Source organism: Saccopteryx bilineata, chromosome 3 (genome assembly GCF_036850765.1).
Source record: "Saccopteryx bilineata isolate mSacBil1 chromosome 3, mSacBil1_pri_phased_curated, whole genome shotgun sequence".
In the NCBI taxonomy this organism is placed as follows: domain Eukaryota; kingdom Metazoa; phylum Chordata; class Mammalia; order Chiroptera; family Emballonuridae; genus Saccopteryx; species Saccopteryx bilineata.
Window position 1 is genome coordinate 296770110 of NC_089492.1, and position 22690 is coordinate 296792799.

Here is a 22690-nt window from a genome sequence, read left to right on the forward strand (position 1 = left end):
TCAAAACTGTGATAGCCTACCACCTCACACTTGTGAGATTAGCTATTATCAATAAGACAAGTACAAGCTAGTGTTGGAGAGGCTGCAGAGAAAAAGGAACCCTCATTCACTGTTGGTGGGAATGTAAACTGGTACAGCCATTATGGAAGACAGTATGGTGGCTCCTCAAAATACTAAGACTAGAATTACCATATGACACAGCAATCCCTCTACTAGGTATCTTACTCCCAAACTCGAAAACCTTGATGTGTAAAGACACATGCATCTCCATGTTCATCTCAGCATTAATCCCAGTGGCCAAGACATAAAGAGAACTAAAGTGTCCCTCAATAGAGGGTTGGATAAATTAGATGTGGTAGATAGATACAATGGAATACTACTCAGCCATAAGAAGTGATGACATATTGCCCTTTATGAAACATGGATGGGTCTTGAGAACATTCTACTGAATGAATTAAGTAAATCAGAAAAGTCTAAGAACTATATGATTTTATATGTAGGTGGGGTATAAAGCTAAGATTCATGAACATAGTTAAAATGAAGTGCTCTCCTAGGGAGAATGATGTGGTGGAGGAGGGTGTGGGGGAGGGGAGTAAAGAGGAACAAATATCTGGTGACTGAAAATGATTTGACTTTGGGTGAGGAGCATACAACTTAATCAACAGTTCAAATGCTATAGAGACATTTACCTGGAACTAATGTACTTTTATTGATCCATGTCACCTCATTAAAATAAATTTTATGAATATAATTTAAAAAAGAAGTGATATCTTTATTAATGACCCTGTAGACAGTCTTTCATGCCACTATTTTTCATAATCAGGATTGCTCTGTGATGTTTGTTTCTGTTGGATGTTCACCTCCCTCAGACCGTGTTGTCCACAGAGAGCTTCTCCCAGGGCTGTCCGGATGCTCAGGACTGGAAGAGGTGGATAGCTGCAGCTGCCTTCCCCATGGCGTCCACTCTCCCAAACTTAGCATCAGAGTCTGATGTGCTGGGCAGAGATGGCTCCAAGTTGAGTCTCACACTCACACCTGGACAGATGCCCAGGTTGGACAAGAATGCATTGAATCTGTTGCATACACACACAGGAAATGGAGCTGGTTGCTGACCGTGGGCTAAGTCAGTGGGCAGAGATGCCCCAGTGCTCATTTCAAATGTGGAAAAGAGGACAATGCTTCCTCTTACTTCTACCTTGAGAGCTGCTTTCTCCCTGACTGTGAGGGCTCCAGGGTCCCTCTCTTGTCCACACATGGTTGAAAACCTTCATACTGATGACCTCTGGCTGTGCTCAGGCACCAGTGACCACTCATCTGTGGCCCTTTAAACTCTATTGTGGCTCCTTCTACATTTTGGAAATCTTCCTTTTTCCTTTTCTGAAATGATGTGCCACTTACTTTACAAATATCATGAATAGCATTTATCAGCATAAGGAGCAGATGGGAGTTCCTGATTGGGCAAACTTATCACTTTATCTAGACCAGTGGTCCCCAAACTACGGCCCTCGGGCCACATGCAGCCCCCTGAGGCCATTTATCCAGCCCCCGCTGCACTTCTGGAAGGGGCACCTCTTTTATTGGTGGTCAGTGAGAGGAGCACAAGATGCATCTGCATCCTATGTTCCTAGAGTACTGTATGTGGTGGCACTGCAAAGCACAACGTCGCTCACATACAGTACTACTTCCAGTGACGGTCACGGCTTCGGAAGCACGTCATATCACTTGTTATGGCTAGCAGTGACAAATATGGAGCCAGACATTGACCATCTCATTAGCCAAAAGAAGCCCATAGTTCCCATTGAAATACTGGTCAGTTTATTGATTTAAATTTAATTGTTTTTTTTTAATTTTAAATATTGTATTTGTTCCCGTTTTGTTTTTTTACTTTAAAATAATATATGTGCAGTGTGCACTGGATTTATTATTTTTATAGTCCGGCCCTCCGATGGTCTGAGGGACAGTGAACTGGTCCCCTGTGTAAAAAGTTTGGGGACCCCTGATCTAGACAGTGAAGTGGATGCCTGATCTGTCATGGCTGATGCCAAACATATTAATGAGATCTGAAATTAACAAGGATTGATTTCTCTCGTGTCCAAAAACCACTGACCTCACAATCACTCTGACGACTAAGGTTTATGGCAACATGATGCAGACCGGAAAACTGAGGTGCCGAGGATAAACATTACTGCCCAAGGTCATGAAGTAAATGATGGAAGAATATTCAAGTAAGACTTGGCTTTTCCCCCAAGTAAGAGAAGTAACCTAGTCATTATCTGTAAAATGAAGACAGGGACACAAAATGAGGGGACAACTCTGCCCAAGGAACAAGGGCACTGAGGAGGCAGGAATGAGTCATAACATTGCCCCAGGATGGTCAGGGTGGATGCTGTTGTAGGAGAAGAAAGAAGATTGTGGAGGGTGTGATACAAAGAAAGCCACACTCTGGGGCCATGGAAAGGACCTATTTCCTTCCCTTATCTTCCTGTATTTCCTCTTTGTGCTCATTGTCAGAGACACTGGACCTGAACTGCACAGGAAGATAGTGGACCTGTCCCTGCTGATCTGAGCTCTGCAGTCACAGGGACACGGGTCTTCCTGAAGCATCTCCAGAACCTGGTGACCACCGTCCATGGTGAGGACCTCACAGGGAGAAGTTGATGGATGGGCTGAGAATAAAAGTGACCCCATGAGGGAGGCTATGACATGGAAGGACATGGCCTGGGTCACATCACTTGGAAGGGCGTGTCAGGGTGACAACAGGTGTACCTCATGCTTCATCATGAACATGAGAGCCAGGCTCTATGGAAGGGAATTCACCCCTGCTGTGGGGCTGCTGATGTGAAAGCTTTGTGACAGACACTGGCTATCAAATGGCCAGTGTGAGTGTCTGTCTGTCCTGAGTGCACTTTGGCCTCGTCCATCTGCACAGCCTGGACCAGAGGGAGGAGATACCATAGACTGCCACTCTTATAGCCCTGCTTTTCCTCGGTGAGATTTAAGGAGAAAATGGAGTTTCTAGATTGTGAGTGATGGTGTCCAAGAGCCAGGCCCTGGTCTGTCAGGACAGCCAGAGACTGAGAAGGCTCTGAGGGAGGAGGGTTCAGCTAAAGATTCATGTGCATACCTCTCCCAATAAACTCTCTCCAGGGCCATGTCTGGGTCTGAGAACCCACATGCAGGTGGGACACAATTTCCAGAGGTCCCTGGTATCTTCTAAAACAGAAAGGCTCAGGGATTTAGATGAAAACCCCGATGAGGCTGAGCATCTCCACAGACCCTGGAGTTCTCCTGAGCCCTCTTCCAGGGGAACCTCAGAGCCAGACCCGGGTGAGGTCATCCCCTTGTGTGTCCACAGCTGTGAAACCCAGAAGGACAGCAGCCCCTGACTCACCACATCCTGTATGTGTCTGTCCTTCAGACCCAGGGTCTCCTCCATCTGCAGAGCAGGAACACTCTGAGCAGATGCCATGCTATCCCTCCTCTCCACTCTTCTCTGCCTTGGTCAGTGTGGACAGAGGGAGGGGGCAGCAGGAGAGGGTGGGGTGGCTACACCCATTTTTATATGGAAAACTTTAGGCTCAGGCAGCTCAAGTAAATGGGGCCTTAATAAAAATAAATCAGCTTAGATATTTGGGTATAAATCTCTGACAAAAACTCTCTTTCAAGACTGAGTCTGGTCCAGAGGACCCACGTGCAGGAAGGTGAGTCCTCTCCAGGCTTTGTGTCCCACCTCTTACTTCATCCCTGGGGCTCAGGAGGGAGCACAGAGGTCCTGGGTAGGGTGTACTGGGGTTATTGAGGAATGAGGATTGGGGTGCCACGGACCAATGCAGCTAGAAATTGTCCAGGTCCTGAGTGAGAATAGTGCATAATGAAGAAATAAACTCAGAGAGGAAAAGGATGATATCAGGAGGTCTCTGCAAACTGATGGCAAGCCAGAGCAAAGCAAGCCCCAGGTCTGCTTTATTGTATAGTGCAGAGCTGTATGCAGATAAGGAAGTCTCTGATACAAAGTCACACTTCTGAGGCATAAACAGGAATCCATTTAAGGCATAAACAGGAATCCCCCCACTATGCATAACTGAAATCAACCCACATCAGAACAAACAAAGGATGAGAGGAAGGGCATGTCAATTGCCTCTAGCAACTTAAGCAAACAACCAGGTTGTGGGCAAGAGCTGAGCCTTTAGCAACTTGATCAAGCAAGTGAAGTGGGGGGATGGGCAGCAAGGACCCTGTCAGCTCACTGCCAGCCCCACACTTCTGTCCCCCACAAATCTAAACTGCAATGACCCTGTCAGCTTGCAGTCTCCCACAGTGGGGATCTTAGTAATGCAACCTCTGGTCTCCTTCCAGTGACCTTCCTCAAACCCACCATCTGGGCTGAGCCAGGCCCTCTCATCCTCTGGGGGAGATCTGTGACCATCTGGTGTCAGGGGACCCTGGAGGCCCAGGAGTTCCATCTGTATACAGAAGACACAAATATGTCCTTGGATAGACAGACAACCCTGGAGCCCAGGGACAAGGCCGAATTCTTTATGAAAAACATCCATCCAGGAAGATATTACTGTAACTACCTCAGCCCCACTGGGTGGTCAGAGTGCAGTGACCCCTGGTGCTGGTGACAGGTGATTGGTTCCAACCTCAGGCTATGTTCTCTGGAATGGGGTCCCCCATCTCATAGACCTATCCTGGGGGAAATGAGGGGTGTGTGAGTCTCATCTCACATGCTGCCTCTTTTGCTTCCAGGACTCTACAGCAAACCCAGAATCTTAGCCCTGCCCAGCCCTGTCGTGACCTCAGGAGGAAATGTTACCCTCCAGAGTGGCTCTGAGCAGCCATTTGACAATTTTGTTCTGACTAAGACAGGAGAAGACAAGTTCTCTTGGACCCTGGACTAACATCAACATGGCAATGAGATGTTTAGGGCCCTGTTTCCTGTGGATCCTGTGATGCTCAGACACAGGAAGACATTCAGATGTTATGGCAATTTTAAGAAGTATCCCCAGGAGTAGTTACACCCCAGTGACCCCCTGGGTCTACTGCTCTCAGGTGAGGGGCCCCCAACCCCATCCTTCCTGAGCACCGTCAGCTCAGACACATCAGAAGTTGGATGAGAGTCAGGGGGCTCTGAGTCATGGTCTCACAGCAGAGATCTGCCCCTCAGATCCATCCATCATTTCTCACCCCTCCTGCTCTCATGGGTTTTGAAGGTGACAGTGGGCAGGGGGAGTGTCTTCAGGTGACACGGGTCAGATGTAGGAGAAGACTGAATGATTTGGGGACTCCAGGGTGACCCCAGCCTCTCACAACACTTTTATTCTCATTCCCAAGACCCCCTGCAGGTCGCAGCCTCCCACCCACAGGGCCCATTTCCACAGCTGGTGAGTCACTGAGAACTCTGCTCAGAGGGAGCACAGACCACCCAGGGCAGTTCTGAGGGTCTATCAGGGGATCCAGTGTCCCCCAGACACTCAAGGATGGGCTGTGTCCCAGGAACTGGGAGTCAGGCAGAGATACTGAGATCCACAGGGATCCCAGGGCTCTGAGACTGGTAGGATAATTTAGAAAGTGTCTCCAAGAGTAATCTCACCTTTGTGACCCTTGGAGGTATGGCTTTCAGGTGAGAGGACCTTGACTCTTCATTCTGAGCTCAGTCAGCTCTCGGTGTTGCACACTGGAAGGCCTGGACTAAGCTGGGGGTGAGGAATCTCAGTGGGGGGTCAGCCAAGCAGATCTGCTCCTTAGAGGTCTTCCTACACCTGCCTACTCACACCAACTCACCTGGGTCTGAACGGTGTCACATTTGTAGTAAAGGTTTTTGGGGACCACACAACAGATGCAGGGAAAGAGTTTGAGTGAGGTCAGGACACCGGAGTCAGCTCCAGACTTCAGCCCCCTTCCTGCCCTCATTTCTAGAACTCTGTAAAGCACCACCTCCTACAGGTCCATCTACACTCTTGTTAGTCACTGGGGCCTCTGGGCTCAGAGGGAGCACAGACCATCCCTGGGTGGAACTGAGTCTCTCAGATGACCTCCTGCCCCCAGAGACTCAGCACAGCCCTGTCTCCCAGAGAAGCTGGTAGTTCTCAATAGATGGTGGGTAATAGGTGGGACCACAGGACTCAAGGACTCTGAGGTGGCAGGTGACAGGTAGAATGGTCATGGTAGAGGGAGATGTTGGGGCCCAGGTGTGAGAAGGAGCAGTCAGCTCGAGTGGGGGGTAGGCAGCCCCTATGCCGCACCTCCTTCCTGATCCCCAGGAGGCTCTGAGGATTGGTTCCTCCCAGCAGCCGTCACGCCCAATGAAGGGTCAGTTATGTTCTCTGTGGGGAGGTGGTGTTGGGTCCATGGAGGATAGAGACTGAGTCATGTGGAGGGTTCGAACACCTGTGGAGATGCTGACTTGGTCACACCCTTCCTCTGCATGGACCTCAGTTTCCCCAAGTGTTCAAGGAGAGAATTGTGGCCCAGAGCTCAGATTTTCTTTCAGTTCTGGCTCTGAGCTCCTTGGAAAGGGGGCCTCACAAGGGAAGGCCACAGGATATGATGTTATGGAGAATGTCCCCTCTGTAGCAGTGATGATGACACTGTAAAGGGATGAATAGATTGGCCAAGGGTCCAGGGCATCCAGGTACATTTCCTCAATTCAGACTCAGGTCAGAGGAGAGACGGGGCAGGATTCAGACCTGGGTCAGTTCCCGGCTCTGCTGCTACTGCTGTGGGGCCAGGCTGTCCCTTCTCTCCTCCTGGAAATCAGGGTGGTGGCCAAGTTGTGAGGTCTGCTGTCTTCCTACATGAGCTCTGATGTTTCTTAGGTAGGCTGGGTTCCAGAATCTCCCTCTGCCATGACCGGGTGGTCACCTGCTGGCCTCAGAGCCCTGGGAGCCCTGTGGATCTCAGCATCTCTGCCTGCCTCCCAGGCCCCTGGGACACAGCCCATCCTTGAGTGTCTGGGGGACACTGGATCCCCTGATAGACCCTCAGAACTGCCCTGGGTGGTCTGTGCTCCCTCTGAGCAGAGTTCTCAGTGACTCACCAGCTGTGGAGATGGGCCCTGGTGGATGGGGGGCTGGGACCTACAGAGGGTCACGAGAATGTGGACAGGAAGGGGGTGAGGAGCTGCTGGTGACCCTGGATTCCACAAGTCACTCAGACTCTGTCCTCTGTCTGCACTGTGAGCTCCTCAAGACCCTCCTGCTGCCTGCCTGACACATTCTGGACCCAGGAGAGGGGAAACAGATGGAGAGGGGTGACAGGGTCTCTTAGGGGCTGATCTCTCTGGGTGACCAAACCTACAGCCCCTTCTCTCCCATCCAGCTTGATGACTTCTGGGGACAAGGCCCTTAGACTAAGATCAGAAAGAACAGGGTCAGTGTTCCCTCACCTGAGACTAGGAGCTCCAGGGGTTCACTGGGTTGTAACAGCAGGTAGAGGTTTCTGTTCTGTGACCTGTAGCACCTGTAGGTCCCCCCGTGGGCTGAGGTCACAGGACTCATGGAGAACTCTGCCTGGTACTGCTGAGCTCGGAGCTCTGATCTAAGACGCAGGGGGGGATCTGCTGTCCCCTCCTTGGACAGAAGGAAAGTGTTCTTCAGGCTCTGTGACTGACACAGCAGGGTCACAGTCTCTTCTGAGGCCACTGTGGGGCCTGGCTGCATCCACTGAGAGGGAGGGTCTGTCAGGGAGCCGTCCTAGAGAGAGGGAAGTGGGTGAGGGGCTGCCCGCCACCTTGTTCTGACCTGAGAGTCAGCAGGCGTTTCTCTGAGGACCCTCCTCCTGTCTGTCTCTGCTTCTCCGAGTCCCCTCTCCCCTCCCACCACCTGTCTCTCTCTGTCTCCCTCCCCGGGACCCTGCACGTTCACTCTGCCCATCATCTGAGATCCCCCAGCAGGGCCTGTGCAGAGTCTGGGTCCTTGACTGATCCAGCTGGCCCCTCACCTGCCACCAGGATGTCCACGGGGTCACTGGGGGCCGACCACTCGGAGGAGGGGTTTTGTTCACTGTAGCATCTGTACCAGCCCCCGGGGAAGCTGCTCACAGTGTCCAGGGAGAAGTTGGCCTGAGAGAGCCCAGCCTGGGGCTGCAGGACAAGGCTATGGGAGAGGTCATGTCCCTCCTTTTTAAACAGAATAAACCTGTCATATCTGACATCAGAGTGACACTGGAGGGTCAGGCTCTGTCCAGAGACCACGATGGGGCCCTGTTGGGTCAGGAGGGAGGGCTTCTGAGACACACCTGGGAAGACCAGACATGAGTTACAGGGACTGCTCCTCCCATACAATGTCTTCTCCTGTCCTGGCCCCGGTCTCACTGTCTCTCTCTGTGTTTCTGACCCAGGTTCCCCTCAGCTCACACTCTCCCATGAGGCCCATCTTACAGTGATGACCCCACTAATGAGTCTGGGTCCAGGGATCAGTTTCTGATGCCTTAATCCCTGGATGAGACAATAATGAGACTCACATGAGACCAGGAGCTCCAGGGCATTCCTGGTCTGTGAACACTCCAGGTGTCTGTCCCTGTAACAGCCATAGCATCTGAACGTCCACCTGTGGCTGGGGGTCACAGGGCCCACAGGGAACAGGGCCCGGTATCCTCCACTGGGGCAATGCTGTGAGTCCAGGTTCTGGGAGGAACTGTGATCTCCTTCCTGAATCAGAATAAATTAGTCAAATGCCATCTCAGATCCACACTGCAGGGTCATGTTTCCTCCTGAGGTCACGATAGGTCTGGGCAGGGCTGAGAGGCTGGGTTTGCTGTAGAATCTTAGGAGGAGGAGGCAGAGTGTTAAATGAGGCTCAGACCTCTTTCCAGTCCCCCAGGGCTGGGTTTTGAGAGGGGAGACCCGCTGAGGGCAGACCCCCTTCTTGAGGGCAGAGTCTGAGACTAGGACCCTGAGTGTCCCCTCACCTGTCATCACCTGCTCCAGGGGGTCACTGCACTCTGACCAGCCAGTGGGACTTTAATAGCTACAGTAATATATCCCTGTGTCATCGTTTGTAATGCATGTGATGGAGAAAGCTCTCTTGTTCATGGGCTTCTGTGAGGTCTGTGTGTCCCAAAGGACACATATGTTTCTTTTATACAAATGGAACTCCTGGGCCTTCAGGGGCCCCTGACACCAGATGGTCACAGAGCTTTCCAAGGGGATAACAGGGCCTGGCTCAGCCCAGATGGTGGGTTTGGGGAGGGTCCCTGGAAGGAAACCAGATGGTTCATTGCAAACACACTCCCCTCCCTTATTCCCCAGCTCAGCCCAACACCCTCCTGTTCTATCATCTCATCCCAGGACCTCTGTGCTCCCTCCTGAGCCCCAAGGGATCCTGGAGAGGACTCACCTGTCTGCACGCGGGTCCTCTGGCCCAAACTCAGCCCTGGAAGAGAGTCCCTGTCAGAGGTTTGTACCTGGATGTCTGAGATGATTCCCTTCCCAGCAGGAACCCAACATCTGGAGCTGCCTGAGCCTAAATTCCCCATGAACAGGGATGTGTAGCCTCCCTAACCCATTGTGCTGCACCATCCCCATGTCCACAACTGACCGAGGCAGAGAATAGCAGAGAGGAGGCACAGCATGGGTCTGGTTGAAGTGTTCCTGCTCTGCAGATGGAGAAGCCCATGACCCTAAAGGACAGAGACACACAGGATGTGGTGAGTCAGGAGCTACCGCCCTTCCGGGTTCCCACAGCTGTGGACACACAGCAAGGGGATGGCTCCCCCATGGCCTGGCTCTGGGTTTTTCCTTGATGAGGGCTCAGGTTACTGCAGGGCCTCTAGAGACACTGAAACCAGACCCGGCTTTTCTTCTGATTCCAGAATTCTCTGCCTGGTCTGATCTACTCACAGATAAAACCTAATTTCGTGACTTGGGTTGACTCAAGTGGCTGGCTCTTTTTATTTTATTTTAAATATTTAAATTTTATTTAGAAAATTAACTTTAACACCGCGACATAGATGAATAAGATGACATAGGTTTCAGGTGAACATTACTATTTCATTTAAACTGTTGATTACATTGTATACCCATCGCCCAAAGTCAAATCATTTTCTGTCACCTTATATTTTTTCTCTTTACACACTTCCATCACCCCCTCTCCCACTCACCTCCCCAGTATCCCCCTGCCCCTGCTAACCGCTTGACTTTTATCTACTTGCATGAGTCTCAGTTTTATATTCCACCTATCTGTAAAATAGTATAGTTCTTAGCTTTCTCTGATTTACTAATTTCACTCAGCACAAAGTTCTCAATGTCCATCTATATTGTCATAAATGTCACTATGTCATCGTTTCTTATGGCTGAGTAGTATTTCATTGTATATATGTACTGCATCTTCTCTATTCATTCTATTGATTCACACATTTATTGTTTCTGTGTCTAGGCTCCTACAACAATAGGTCCCCCTATTGTTGGGGACCAAAAAATCAACATGTTTTTTAGAGTTTGAATTTCTGGGGGACAGTGGTGCTGGGAACTGGCTGCTGCCCAACCCCCCACCTCACTTGTTCTGTGAAGGTATAAAAGGCTAAGCCCTTCCCCGGACCTCCATGTATTTGCTCATCCTACCCCCCGCCATGTTCCCTGGAAGAAAAGATTGGCTTCTTTGTGTATGTTTATATGATATATTGGTGGGGGGGTTTGCACTTGATGGAATTCTTGAGTTGCCTTGGAAACTGTAATCAGAAAAGTCATTAATTGCTAATTTCTACTTTGCCCTGTAAATAAAGAAGGATGTGGTATCTGGGAGTGGCCATGTTTTGTAGCTCTGTTAGAGTGGTAATTTTCTGCTAGCAGCAACTGTGAAGCCCAGCGGACCCCATCTTTTATATTCTTTAATTCTTTCTGTCTATTTTCTTCAATTCTGTACCGTTCCTGCTCGGGATCTGAATATACTCCTCGTGGCTGGCCCATGGCAGTGAATAATGCTGTGATGAATATGGGGATGCATGTGTCTTTTTTATTTTTATTTTTTTTACAGAGACAGAGAGAGAGTCAGAGAGAGGGATAGATAGAAACAAATAGACAGGAACAGAGAGAGATGAGAAGTATCAGTCATAAGTTTTTTGTTGCAACACCTTAGTTGTTCATTGATTCTTTCTCACATGTGCCTTGACCATGGGCCTTCAGCAGACCGAGTAATGCCTTGCTCAAGCCAGCGACCTTGGATCCAAGCTGATGAGCTTTTCTCAAACCATGTGAGCCCGCACTCAAGTTGGCCACCTCGGGTTCTCAAACCTGGGTCCTTTGCATCCCAGTCCAATGCTCTATCCACTGTGCCAATGCCTGGTCAGGCTGCATGTGTCTTGATGTACCAATGATTTTATGTTTTGGGGGTAGGTACCCAGTAGAGGGATTACTGGGTCATATCATAGTTCTATTCATAATGTTTTGAGGAACCACCATACTTTCTTACATAATGACTATGCTAATTTGCATTCTCACCAGCATTGAATGAGGCTTCCTCTTTTTCCATAGCCTCACCAATAGTTGTTATTACTTGTCTTATTGATAACAGCCAATCTAACAGGTGTGAGGTGGTATCTCATTGTATTTTTGATTTGCATTTCTTGAATAGCTAGCATCTTCTCATGTATCTGTTGCCAATTTGCATTTTTTCTTGGGAGGCACCATAGTATTAGCACCAGGGACAGAGGTAGGTGGGGCATCTGCTCTGTTCTGAGTTCACAACACTCCAGTAAGCTTGCCCTGCTCACGGAATTGTGTGCACTGTGCATGTATTTTGGTCATTACAAGGAACAGCTCATTTTAAGGAAGAGAGTGTAGGAAGAGATTTCAGGTTTTAGTGACCACCTCTGTGCAATAATGGAACCTATGAAGAATAGATATGCTTATCATAACTTGTAATATCAAACCTAGAGTAATCTAATGCATAGACGATATGCCGTCCATATTCTAAGAAGTTTGTGGTGATTCCTCATGTAACCTGATACAAACTGTATGACTCAAACACATGTAGCCTCTAGTAGGAACACAAAAGAGTCTTTATCATGGTATAGGAACTTTGAAGTAAACTTTCTTATGTTCAGGCATGCTCAGTGGGTGGTATATGAGAAGTCACAAACACGTGTTCACTAATTCAGGCTATATGTCTCACGGTTGACTGAGGTGGAGAAACGTAATGACTTTGTTTGCACAGGAAGGACTGTGTTAGCTGACTACAGAAAGTGTGCCTCGAACAAGGTCACTGTCCTTGGTGGAATGGCCCCTTCATCATGTCCAGTCAACCAACACTGAGTAGAACAGTGCTCTATTCCTCATTCTCTTCCTTCCAACCCAGTCCTTACATTTAAGGGGTTCTGCATCTGAACCCTCCTTACCCTTGTCCCCTGGACTAGAAATTTCAGAGATGCTTCAATATTACTTTTGGAAGTTGAACCCCTGTGGGAGGACTGTGTGCATGGAGGGTCAGAGAAGGTGGGGTGTTAGAAGAATCTCTAGAGGAAGTGAGAGAAATGAATGAGGTAGGACTGGGGGCCATGGGTAGGCCTCAGAAAACATGGATGAGGTCACATGGAGCAGATGTTTTGAGTCTTCAGCTGGGTGTGGGCTGTGGCAATGACCCAGGGGACATGAACAAGGAGGGTTCAGGGGGCAGAACTGTTTAAATTTAGTGATTGTGTGTGAAGGAAAAGAAAGTGAGGAAGTGAGCATGGTTCCACTCTCTGCTTTGGTTGACTGGAGGGAAAAATGGGACTATTCCCTCAGGGATGATTCCCTCAGGGGAAGGACACATGTGGAGAGGCTACAGCACTGTCCACAGATTCACAGAGGGAAGTAAAACCTCCTCCCCCCCCCCCCTGCACTCTCTCTCCCTAACACTTCCCTTTAGTAACTTCCTTGTTCTATAAATAGCACCGTCTTTCTCAGCAGGGCTTCTCTCAAAACATGAGTAATTTCTCTGTCCTCAGTGCCCCTTCCTCTCTTGGGCAGGACCCTGCTTCTCTCACTGAATTCTGTCTGCAAACCCTGGGCCAGAGGAAATTCAGAGTGTAATGAAAGGAGAGCTGTAATGTGTGTGGACGGTCAGCCCTGAGCAGGAATTGTGCCTTTCTGGGTCTCCCTCCCTCCCTGCAGGGAGGTGACAATGACGTCTCTGCTCAGCCTTGTTGTGAGGAGGCCGTGGTCCCTGAAACATGCAGGGGTGCAGTCTGGCAGGTGTCCTGGGCAATGATGACACATCCAGGTTGGGAAACTGTGATGACCATGGCCTCACACACCACAGGAAAGGCTGATGAAGGCACACTCCACAGTCACGTCTCCTCCAAATACACAGAGATGCTGGGTATTGTGTGTAAAACACGGGGTCACAGTCAAACAAATGGGAGAACTGACCGTGACTGAGAAACAGTGAAACTCACAGAAATAAGCAGAGGCAGTGTGGAGCGGGCCTGGGTGGTGGGTACGGAGAGTGGGCCACAAGGCCGGGTTACTCATCTGTGTGCAGATGGGGGTGCTGTTCCTGGAGGTGACACTGATGTCCTGATGTGAAGTCCCCATTTACCACAACCCAAGGTGTGGAGTCCTGTTGGAATTGGAGGTGATGAACTTTGGCTGACAGAGTCAATACTTTCTGGCCTGATAAAAAAAATGTCAGGATGAATTTCTTCTTTTTCATTTTTTAGGAGGAGTTTGTGCAATTTTGTTGTGTGTGTGAAGGCATTTCATAAGTGTCTAGAAGAAATCACCAATGGAGCTCTCCCTGAATGTGACTTCAGTTGTGGGATAATATTTGATGACAGTTTTAAGGTATTGAATATAAATATAAAAAGATACAAAATTTCTTTTTATCATGTCCACTCAATAAGTCCACATTTGAAGTTGTCCATTCTAAATGTTTTCTACACATTCATCAAATTGTTCACAATTTTCTGCTACTATCTTTCTAAAGCCTCTACAATGTGTCCTGCTGTCTGCTGTTTCATCATTAATCTCAGAAACGTGTGCATTCTCTCATTTTTGAAGGGAGCTTTCAAGCTAAGACTTATAAGTGTGATTAGTATTTTCAGTCTTCAAGTTTTGGACCTTGTTGATATTCCTCTGTTTTTGTTTCTCCCGAGTAGAAACTTCTTTTGTTATTATCACCTTCCACCTTCCACCATCATTTAGAACAATTTGTTATTCTTCTACTATTTATCTTTTACTTATTCTTTACATTTTATTGAATTTATTGGAGTGACACTGGTTAACAAAATTCTATAGGTTACAGAAATTATTTTTTAAACATTTAGGTTTTTCATTTTCTTTTTTTTCAGTTTTTTTTTTAAGAGAATTAAGTTCAGGGGGTGACTGATCAACAAGGGAATCTAGATTTCAGGTAAAGGTCTCCACAACATTTGAATAGTCAAATATGCACACATTATTTTTAAATTGAATATTTTTATCAAAGTATGGTTGGCATAAAATATTTTATTATTTTCAGATACACAGCATTGATTTGGTATTGTGGATCTTATGATGTGCTCCCCACATAAATTTCAGTAGCCATCTGGCTCCCTGCAAAGTTCCCCCACCTTATTGATGCTCTTCCTTCCTACTTTATACCCATCTCCCATCCCAACCCCCCCTCTGACAACCATAACTTTGTTATTTCCTTATAGGAATTTGTTTCTGTTTCATGTAGAATGTTGGTAAAATTCCCAGAGAGGCTGCAGAGAAAAAGGAATTCTCATTCACTGGTTGCAGGAATGAAAATTAGTACAATCATTATGGAAGAAAGTATGGAGGTTCCTCAAAATCTAAGAATAGAATTACCCTATGACCCAGCAACCCCTCTACTGGGTATCTACCCCCCAAACTCTAAAATATTGATTTGTAAAGACACATGCAGCCCCATGTTCATTACAGCACTGTTCACAGTCAACACATGGAAACAACCAAAGTGTCCCTCAATAGAAGATTGAATAAAGAAGAAGTGGGACATATATAAAATAGAATACTACTCAGCCACAAGAAATGATGACATAGTAACATTTATGACAACATGGATGGAGCTTGAGAACATTATACTGAGTGCAATAAGTAAAATAGGAAAAGCTAAGAACTGCATGATTTCACAAATAGGCAGGATATAAAACTGAGACTCATAGACATAGGTAAAACAATCTTATTTTCTAAATTCATGACAGAATACCTTCGGCCATTGATATTTTAAGGCTTTTTACTTTCTAATATATTTATTCACGGTTTTTAACTTTCTCATTTTGTAAGTTTGATATGTAGTACTTATATTATCATTTAATTTAAAACATTCACTTCTGGTTTAGTTCACACATTGATTATTGAAAAGTCTGTTGCTTTATTTCCAAATTGTAGGAATATGGATTATCATTGACTATAGAATCAGGAGACCCCCTGAGGTCACAGGAGCTGAAGGGGGTCCACATCAGGTCTCCAAGGTGGCTGTGGTCACTAGCTGAGTGTCCATGGGGCAGCTCCTGTGCCTTCCAGGGCCCCTGCAGGTCCCTCTCTGGAGTGTGGGGTCTGGGTCCTCCCTGGGCTAGTGGACAGACAGAGCAGCATACACACTGGGCTCATCTGGGGGCCCCTCTAAAAGGGAGGAAAGGGGTGCAGTTGTCTTCTGTCTCCGAGGCACATGGTTCAGCAGGGCGTAGGTCACATCATGGGGGGCATCAGAGGCAGCAGCCTGGAGCAGGGGGAGAGTAAGGGAGATGGAACATGGATGGGGTTGGGGGAGCCTGGGGCCCTGGAGATCATAGGGTCTACCTGACTGTCCATCTGTCTGTCCTCTTCTGCTTTTCTGTCCTTTGTGCCCAGCAATGCCCCTGACAGGGAGGAAGGAGAGGTGGCCGTTTCCTGCTTGAATCTTGATTTTTTGTGGTTCACCTGGGCGTACGTCACTCCCTGGGGGACTTCATCGTGCCTGTTCTGCTGCAGAGACAGTGAGACAGAGACAGTGTCTCCTGATTCCACTGGTGACACCCTCCAGTCAATTATCCACATGTTGTCAGAGTGATGGTATTAATTTTTAAATCAAATTAGGTCACTCTCCTGATCAAACCTGCAGGACTTCCTAAGCCTTGGGGCATCTGGATGCTTCTACAGTCCTGACTCTTATCCTAACACACTGTCTCTTACTCATTTGGCTCCAGATTCAAGGCCCATCTTAGTGAAGAAGTGTGTCCTGCCTCAGTACCTTTGCCCCTGCTATTTTCTCTGTTCTCACCCACACCAATGTGCCCTATCCCCTGCTCTTGCTTTATTTTCCTCACAGCACCTTGCTCTCTAGGACATTGTCCCCTTGTTTGCACAGTGTCTCCCTCCCCCACAGGTGAGCTGGAGGAGTGTGGAGACCGTGTTGCTCAGGGCTGCACTGTGGCCTCTAAATGGAGCCGGTAAATAGTGAGCTCCCCTCACATCTGCTGGCGAATGAATTAAGGGGACGCTGGGGACCTGTGTGTGATTCACTGATTTACGCGTCCTCCTGAAACCTGGGGCTGCACAAGGTCAGACAGAGGACCAGGAGCCAGCAAAGGAACAGCATAGGAGGGTCTATGATGTCACAAGAAACCAATAGGAGTGAGTCACAGCAGGATGACATGGGTACCCAGAAAGAGGGGTCACTGTTGGACACTCCTGTGAACCAGGTGAGGTGAGGACAGGGAAGTGTCCTTTGGATTAAATTGAGAAACAGAAGGTCCTTGGTGGCCTAGACAGGAGCAGTGGTCTCACCTGAGGGTCCAGCTCCACGCCCTCCTCAGGCTGTGGGTCCTTCATGGCAGCATCTGCTGGGACAGAATGGGGGTGTCCCCTGACAGGGTCCCTGAGATTTCTGGGCTCCCAGATGGGCCACTAACCCAGGGGTGAGAGGAGGTGCCAGGTCACACAGTGAGGATTTCAGTTTTTCCCACCCTAAACCCCATATCTCTCTGTCTGTCCCACCCCTGTCATCTCCTGACTCCCTGTGCCCCCTCCCGCAGGGCAGCCTTCTCTTCCTCTCTCAGAGGGGCTCTTCCTGGGTGTCCACAGCTGGACTTCACCTGGCAGAGGAGACAGGAGAGTGAGGGGCAGAGAGGGGCCATTGGCAGTGAAGTCTGTGTCTCCTGGGCAGCAGTGACCTCTGTTTTGGGCTCTGTGTCTGTGAGCCTTGCAGAAGGTAACACATGAACCTCTCTCTGGTCTAGAGGGACAGTCTCAGCCCAGGGACGGTAGGACCCCCATCCCTGCGCGATTCCACAGGAGAGAAAGAAACCTGAACATATACTTGTGCGTATGTTTCATATTTCATGAAATTGAAAGTGATAAGCGATTATCTCTCATCTTTTTGCCTGTGCTGACATTGTGTTCTTTCTAGATTTTCTGATTTGAGATTCTGGAAAAATATTTTTCTCAGCTGACCTTGTTATCTATTTGGATTTTCTGTGCTGGATGCTCTGATCCTGGTTCTTTGTGACCCAGGTCACCCTGTCCCCTACTCACCCAATGTCCTGCCTTTGCTCTGATGCTGGTGTCGGAGGAAGAGGAGGAGTGACAGCAGTAGGAGGAGAGCCACTGAGACCCCAATCAGGATGATCTGGTACCACTTGAGACCTTAGGCACAAGTGATGTCCTAAATGAGCCAATGATGCCATGTAACGAGCACCTACTGTGTGTGAGGCACGTGCTGGCAGCTGTCATCCATCTCCTCTCCCCTCCCCACAGTTATGCACAGAGATTGCTGACCCCACCTCCATTGTACAGAGGCTCAGAGAAGTTCACCATGTGCCCCAGGTCACACAGCCCGGACGGGACAGGGCTGGGCCTGGAACCTGACACTGTGGGCTCCCTGTGCTGTCCTCATGCTGCCCCCCAGGTGGACACCAGCTTCCTGCCCTGGGCTCCAAATCTTCAAGTGGCCTGACTATAACTCATCTGGAGCTGACGGTTATTTCTTTTTTTTTTTTTTTTTGACAGAGATAGAGAGAGAGACAGTGAGAGGAACCGATAGGGACAGACAGGCAGGAAGGGAGAGAGATAAGAAACATCAATTTGTTGTGGCACTTTAGTTATTCATTGATTGCTCTCTCATATGTGCCTTGATGGGCTACAGCAGAGCGAGTGACTCCTTTTTCAAGCCACAGACTTTGGGCTCAAGCCAACGACCATAGGGTCACGTTTATAATCCGATGCTCAAGCCAGTGACCTTTGGGATTCACATATGGGTCCTCCGCGTCCCAGTCCAATGTTCTATACACTGTGCCACCGCTTAGTCAGACTGAGGGTTCTTTCCTTTACCTGTCCTCAGCACAGCAGGGACATCAGAGAGAAAGGGGTCCAGGGTAGACTCTGTGTCTCTTCCAAGATCCATCTGTTCCCTGCAGGACCTGACCCCCCCCCCCTAAAAAAGGTCAGGCAAGACTGGGGGCCCTGCCTTCCTGAGCTCTGTGAGGCCCCCTATGTCACCTGACCTCACAGCAGCCTGTGGCCAAAATGGGACCAGGGATGAACAGACAAGAACCCGACACTCAGAGGAGAGAAGGGACAGCCTGGCCCCACAGCAGGAGCAGCAGAGCTGGGAACTGACCCAGGTCTGACTCCTGCCCCTCTATCCTCTAAGCTGAGTCTAAACTGAAGGAAATAACCTGGATGCCCTGGACCCCTGTTCTGTCTGTCCCTCCCCACACAGTGTCAGCTGCACTGCTCCAGAGGGAACATTCTCCATAACATCACACCCTGGGGGCTTCCCTTTGAGACCCCCTCTCCCAGGAGCTCAGAGCCAGAACTGAAAGAAAATCTGAGCTGTGGGCCACGATTCTCTCCTTTTACACTTGGGGACACTGAGGGCACACAGGGGAAGCTGTGTCCATGTCAGTGTCTCCACAGGTGCCTGAACCCCCACATGACTCAGCCCCTGTCCCCCATGGACACAGCCACATCCTCCCCACCAAGTCCATCACTTACCCCTCTGTGGGCTTGACTCTGTGGGGAAGAGAGACTGATTCTCAGAGCCTTCTGGAACTGGGAAGACAGGGAGGGTCAGGGCTGCCATCTCCCCAGCTGAGCACAGTGGTCCCTTTCCAAGGCTGGGTTCCACAACCTCACTTTACCATGACCAGTCACCTGTCACTTGTTGGTCTCAGGGCTCTGGGACCCTGTGGATCTCAGCATCTCTGTCTGCCTCCCAGCCCCCAGGGACACAGCCCATCCTTGAGTGTCTGAAGGACACTGGATCCCCTGATAGACCCTCAGAAATGCCCTGGGTGGTCTGTGTTCCCTCTGATAAGAGTTCTCAGTGACTCACCAGCTGTGGAGATGGGCCCCGTGGATGGGGGGCTGGGACCTACAGAGGGTCACGAGAATGTGGACAGGAAGAGGGTGAGGAGCTGCTGCTGGTGACCCTGGAGTCCCCAAATCACTCAAACTCTCTTCTCTGTCTGCACTGTGGCCTCCTAAGTCCTTGTACTGCCCAATTGACCCATTCTGGACCCAGGTGGAGGGGAAACAGGTGGAGAGGGGTGACAGGGTCTCTTAGTGGCTGAAGTCCCCTGTGTGACCAAACCTATAGCCCCTTCTATCCCATCCAGCCTGATGCCTGCTGGGGACAAGGCCCTTAGACTGAGCCAGGAAGGACAAGGTCAGTGTCCCCTCACCTGAGACCAGGAGCTCCCGGGGCTCACTGGGGTGTGACAGCAGGTAGGGGTTGCTGTTCTGTGAGCTGTAGCACCTGTAGGTCCCCCCATGGGCTGAGGTCACAGGATGTATGGAGAACTCTGCCTGGTTCTGCTGAGCTCGGAGCTCTGATCTAAGACACAGCGGGGGATCGGCTGTCCCCTCCTTGGACAGAAGGAAAGTGTTTGTCGGGCTCTGCGACTGACACAGCAGGGTCACGTTCTCTCCTGAGGCCACTGTGGAGCCCGGCTGCATCGAGAGGGAGGGTCTGTCAGGGAGCCGTCCTAGAGAGAGGGAGGTGGGTGAGGGCTGCCCGCCACCTTGTTCTGATCTGAGAGTCAGCAGCGATCTCTCTGAGGACCCTCCTCTCTGTCTCTGTTTCTCTGAGTCTCCCCTCCCCTCCCATCCCCTGTCTCTCTCTGTCCCCTCCCTGGGACCCTGCATGTTCACTCTGCCCATCACCACCTGAGATCCCCCAGCAGGGCCTGTGCAGAGTCTGGGTCCCTGATTGAACCCACAGGCCCCTCACCTGCCACCAGGATGTCCACTGGGTCACTGGGCGCTGACCATTCGAAGGAGAGGCTGTGTCTACCATAGCATCTGTACCGGCCCCCATGGGAGCTGCTCACAGTGTCCAGGGAGAAGTTGGCCTGAGAGAGCCCAGCCTGGGGCTGCAGGACAAGGCTCTGGGGGAGGTCAGGTCCCTCCTCTTTAAACAGAACAAATCTATCATATCTGACATCAGAGTGACACTGGAGGGTCAGGCTCTGTCCATAGACCACGATGGGGCCCTGCTGGGTCAGGAGGGAGGGCTTCTGAGACACACCTGGGGAGACCAGACATGAGTTACAGGGGCTGCCCCTCCCATACAATGTCTTCTCCTGTCCTAGCCCCCGTCTCACTGTCTCTCTGTGTCTCTGACCAGGGTTCTCTGTGCTCCCCGCAGCTCACCCTCTCAGTGATGTTCCCCTGACAGCAAGGACCCCTTAAATGTGTCCGGGTCCACAGATTAGTGTCTAGTTCCTTAATCCCTGGATGAGACAATAACAAGACTCACCTGAGACCAGGAGCTCCAGGGCATCACTGGGCTGTGAGCACCCCTGGACTCTGTCCCTATAACAGCCGTAGCATCTGAACGTCCACCTGTGGTTGGGGGTCACAGGGCCCACAGGGAACAGGGCCCGGAATCCTACACTGGGAAAAGGCTGTGAGTCCAGGGTCTGGAAGGCACTGTAATCTCCTTCTTGAATCAGAATAAATCGGTCAAATGTTATCTCAGAGCCACACTGTAGGTTCATGTTTCCTCCTGAGGTCACAACAGGGCTGGGCAGGGCTGAGAGGCTGGGTTTGCTGTAGGATCCTACGAGAGGAGGAGGCAGCGTGTTAGATGGGCTCATACCTCCTTCCCATCCCCCAGGGCTAAACTTTGAGAGGGGAAACCCCTTGAGAGCAGACCCTCTTCCTGAGGGCAGAGCCTGAGGCTGGGACCCTGAGTGTTTCCTTACCTAGTACCGCCAGCTCCAGGGAGGCACTGCATTCTGACCAGTCAGTGGGGCTTTGATATTTACAGTAATATCTCTTTGCATCATTCTTTGTCATGTGTGTGATGGAGAAAGCTCTCTTGTTCATGTGCTTCTGTGAGGTCTGTGTGTCCCAAAGGACACGTATGTTTCCTTTATACAAATGGAACTCCTGGGCCTCCAGGGGCCCCTGACACCAGATGGTCACAGAACTTTCCAAGGCGATGATGGGGCCTGGCTCGGCCCAGATGGTGAGTTTGGGGAGGGTCCCTGGAAGGAAACCAGAGGCTGCATAACAAAGACTCTCCCTCCCTCATTCTCCAGCTCAGCCCAACACCCCCCTGTTCTATCACCTCAGCCCAGGACCTCTGTGCCCCCTCCTGAGCCCCAGGGGGTGGAGTAAGAGGTGGGACATGGAGCCTGGGGAGGACTCACCTGTCTCATTGCAGGTCCTCTGGCCCAGACTCAGCCCTGGAAGAGAGTTTCTGTCAGAGACTTGCACCAGATTCCTTTCCCAACAGATCCCCAACTTCTGTATCTGCCTAACCCTAAAGTTTCCCATATACAGGTGTATGTAGCCACCCCACCCTTTCCCACTTTCCCCTTCTTGTGTCCCCAACTGACCGAGGCAGAGAAGAGCAGAGAGGAGGAACAGCATGGTGTCTGCTCTGAGTGCTCCCGCTCTGCAGATGGAGAAGCTTCTGACCCTGAAGGACAGAGATGCACAGGATGTGGTGAGTCAGGGGCTGCTGCCCTTCCGGGTTTCCACAGCTGTGAGCACACAGCAAGGGGGCACCCCTGCCCCATGGGCCTGGCTCTGGGTTTTCCATGACAAGTGTTCAGAGAGAGTTCAGAGCCCCTGGAGACACTCCGCCCAGACCTAGGATCTTCTCTGATCCCAGGAGTGTGCCTGGTCTGATCTCTTGCTTAGAGGAGGCAGGACCCAGGTTCTTGACTTTAGTCGACCCCGTAGTGGCTGGCTTTCAATAGAGATCACTATTTTATTCTCTGCCTCTAACAGATGGAATTTCCTTTTACTCTTTTATTCATCCATCAACAAATATTTACTGATCACTGACTACTTGCTGCATATTTGTGACAGACCAGAAATACATCTGGGATCAGGATGCCCATTTCCTGTATTTTGAGAACTGTTCTTAGCAGAATACATGACTTCTAAGCTAATGTTGCCATTAATATAATGACAAAGGAGAAATGAAAGAAAATATGAGAACTGGGACCATGACTAGACATTGGTGATGGAGTGAATGAGGAGGTGGAGTCCTATAACGTGGGAATGAGACTATTCTTGAAAGGAAAGAACATTCTAGAGTATCTTGGAGACATACACCTTCTATGAACAGAGCAACAGAGGGAGAGGTGGTGGCTGGTCAGAGGTGTGGTATCCACAGAGAAAATGTTGGATCATATCTGTAATGCAGAAGGAACATAATAGGAATGGGCTGTTAGGGTAATGAGTTATGAAGATCACATGTACCATGTGTTACTAATGAACTAGAGCATTGGTCAGCAAAATGAGGCTCCTGAG

General features: G+C 49.8%; 1 protein-coding gene and 2 pseudogenes across 4 annotated transcripts; 1 reads left to right on the top strand and 2 right to left on the bottom strand.

The window, feature by feature from the left end:
* Nucleotides 1–3173: 3173 nt before the first annotated feature.
* Nucleotides 3174–5117, top strand: LOC136328811 (leukocyte immunoglobulin-like receptor subfamily A member 6 pseudogene; annotated as a pseudogene).
* Nucleotides 5118–7346: 2229 nt separating this feature from the next.
* On the bottom strand, nucleotides 7347–9573 carry LOC136328812 (leukocyte immunoglobulin-like receptor subfamily A member 6; annotated as a pseudogene).
* A 4728-nt stretch (nucleotides 9574–14301) lies between these two features.
* On the bottom strand, nucleotides 14302–21893 carry LOC136331898 (leukocyte immunoglobulin-like receptor subfamily A member 6). Of its 4 annotated transcripts, none has more exons than XM_066271069.1 (12): nucleotides 21766–21893; nucleotides 21577–21612; nucleotides 21127–21411; nucleotides 20679–20981; nucleotides 20151–20447; nucleotides 19603–19905; nucleotides 19254–19292; nucleotides 18914–18970; nucleotides 17453–17563; nucleotides 16706–16758; nucleotides 15740–15901; nucleotides 14302–15659 (listed from the first exon to the last, which is right to left on the bottom strand). In XM_066271069.1, the coding sequence occupies exons 1-12, from the start codon at nucleotides 21797–21799 to the stop codon at nucleotides 15513–15515; spliced, it is 1827 nt and encodes a 608-aa protein (XP_066127166.1). In that variant the 5' UTR covers nucleotides 21800–21893; the 3' UTR covers nucleotides 14302–15512. The 4 variants fall into 4 exon arrangements, with proteins under 4 accessions (XP_066127166.1, XP_066127164.1, XP_066127165.1 ...); XM_066271067.1 differs by having other exon boundaries at nucleotides 15740–15904; XM_066271068.1 differs by having other exon boundaries at nucleotides 16706–16761.
* Nucleotides 21894–22690: the final 797 nt, after the last annotated feature.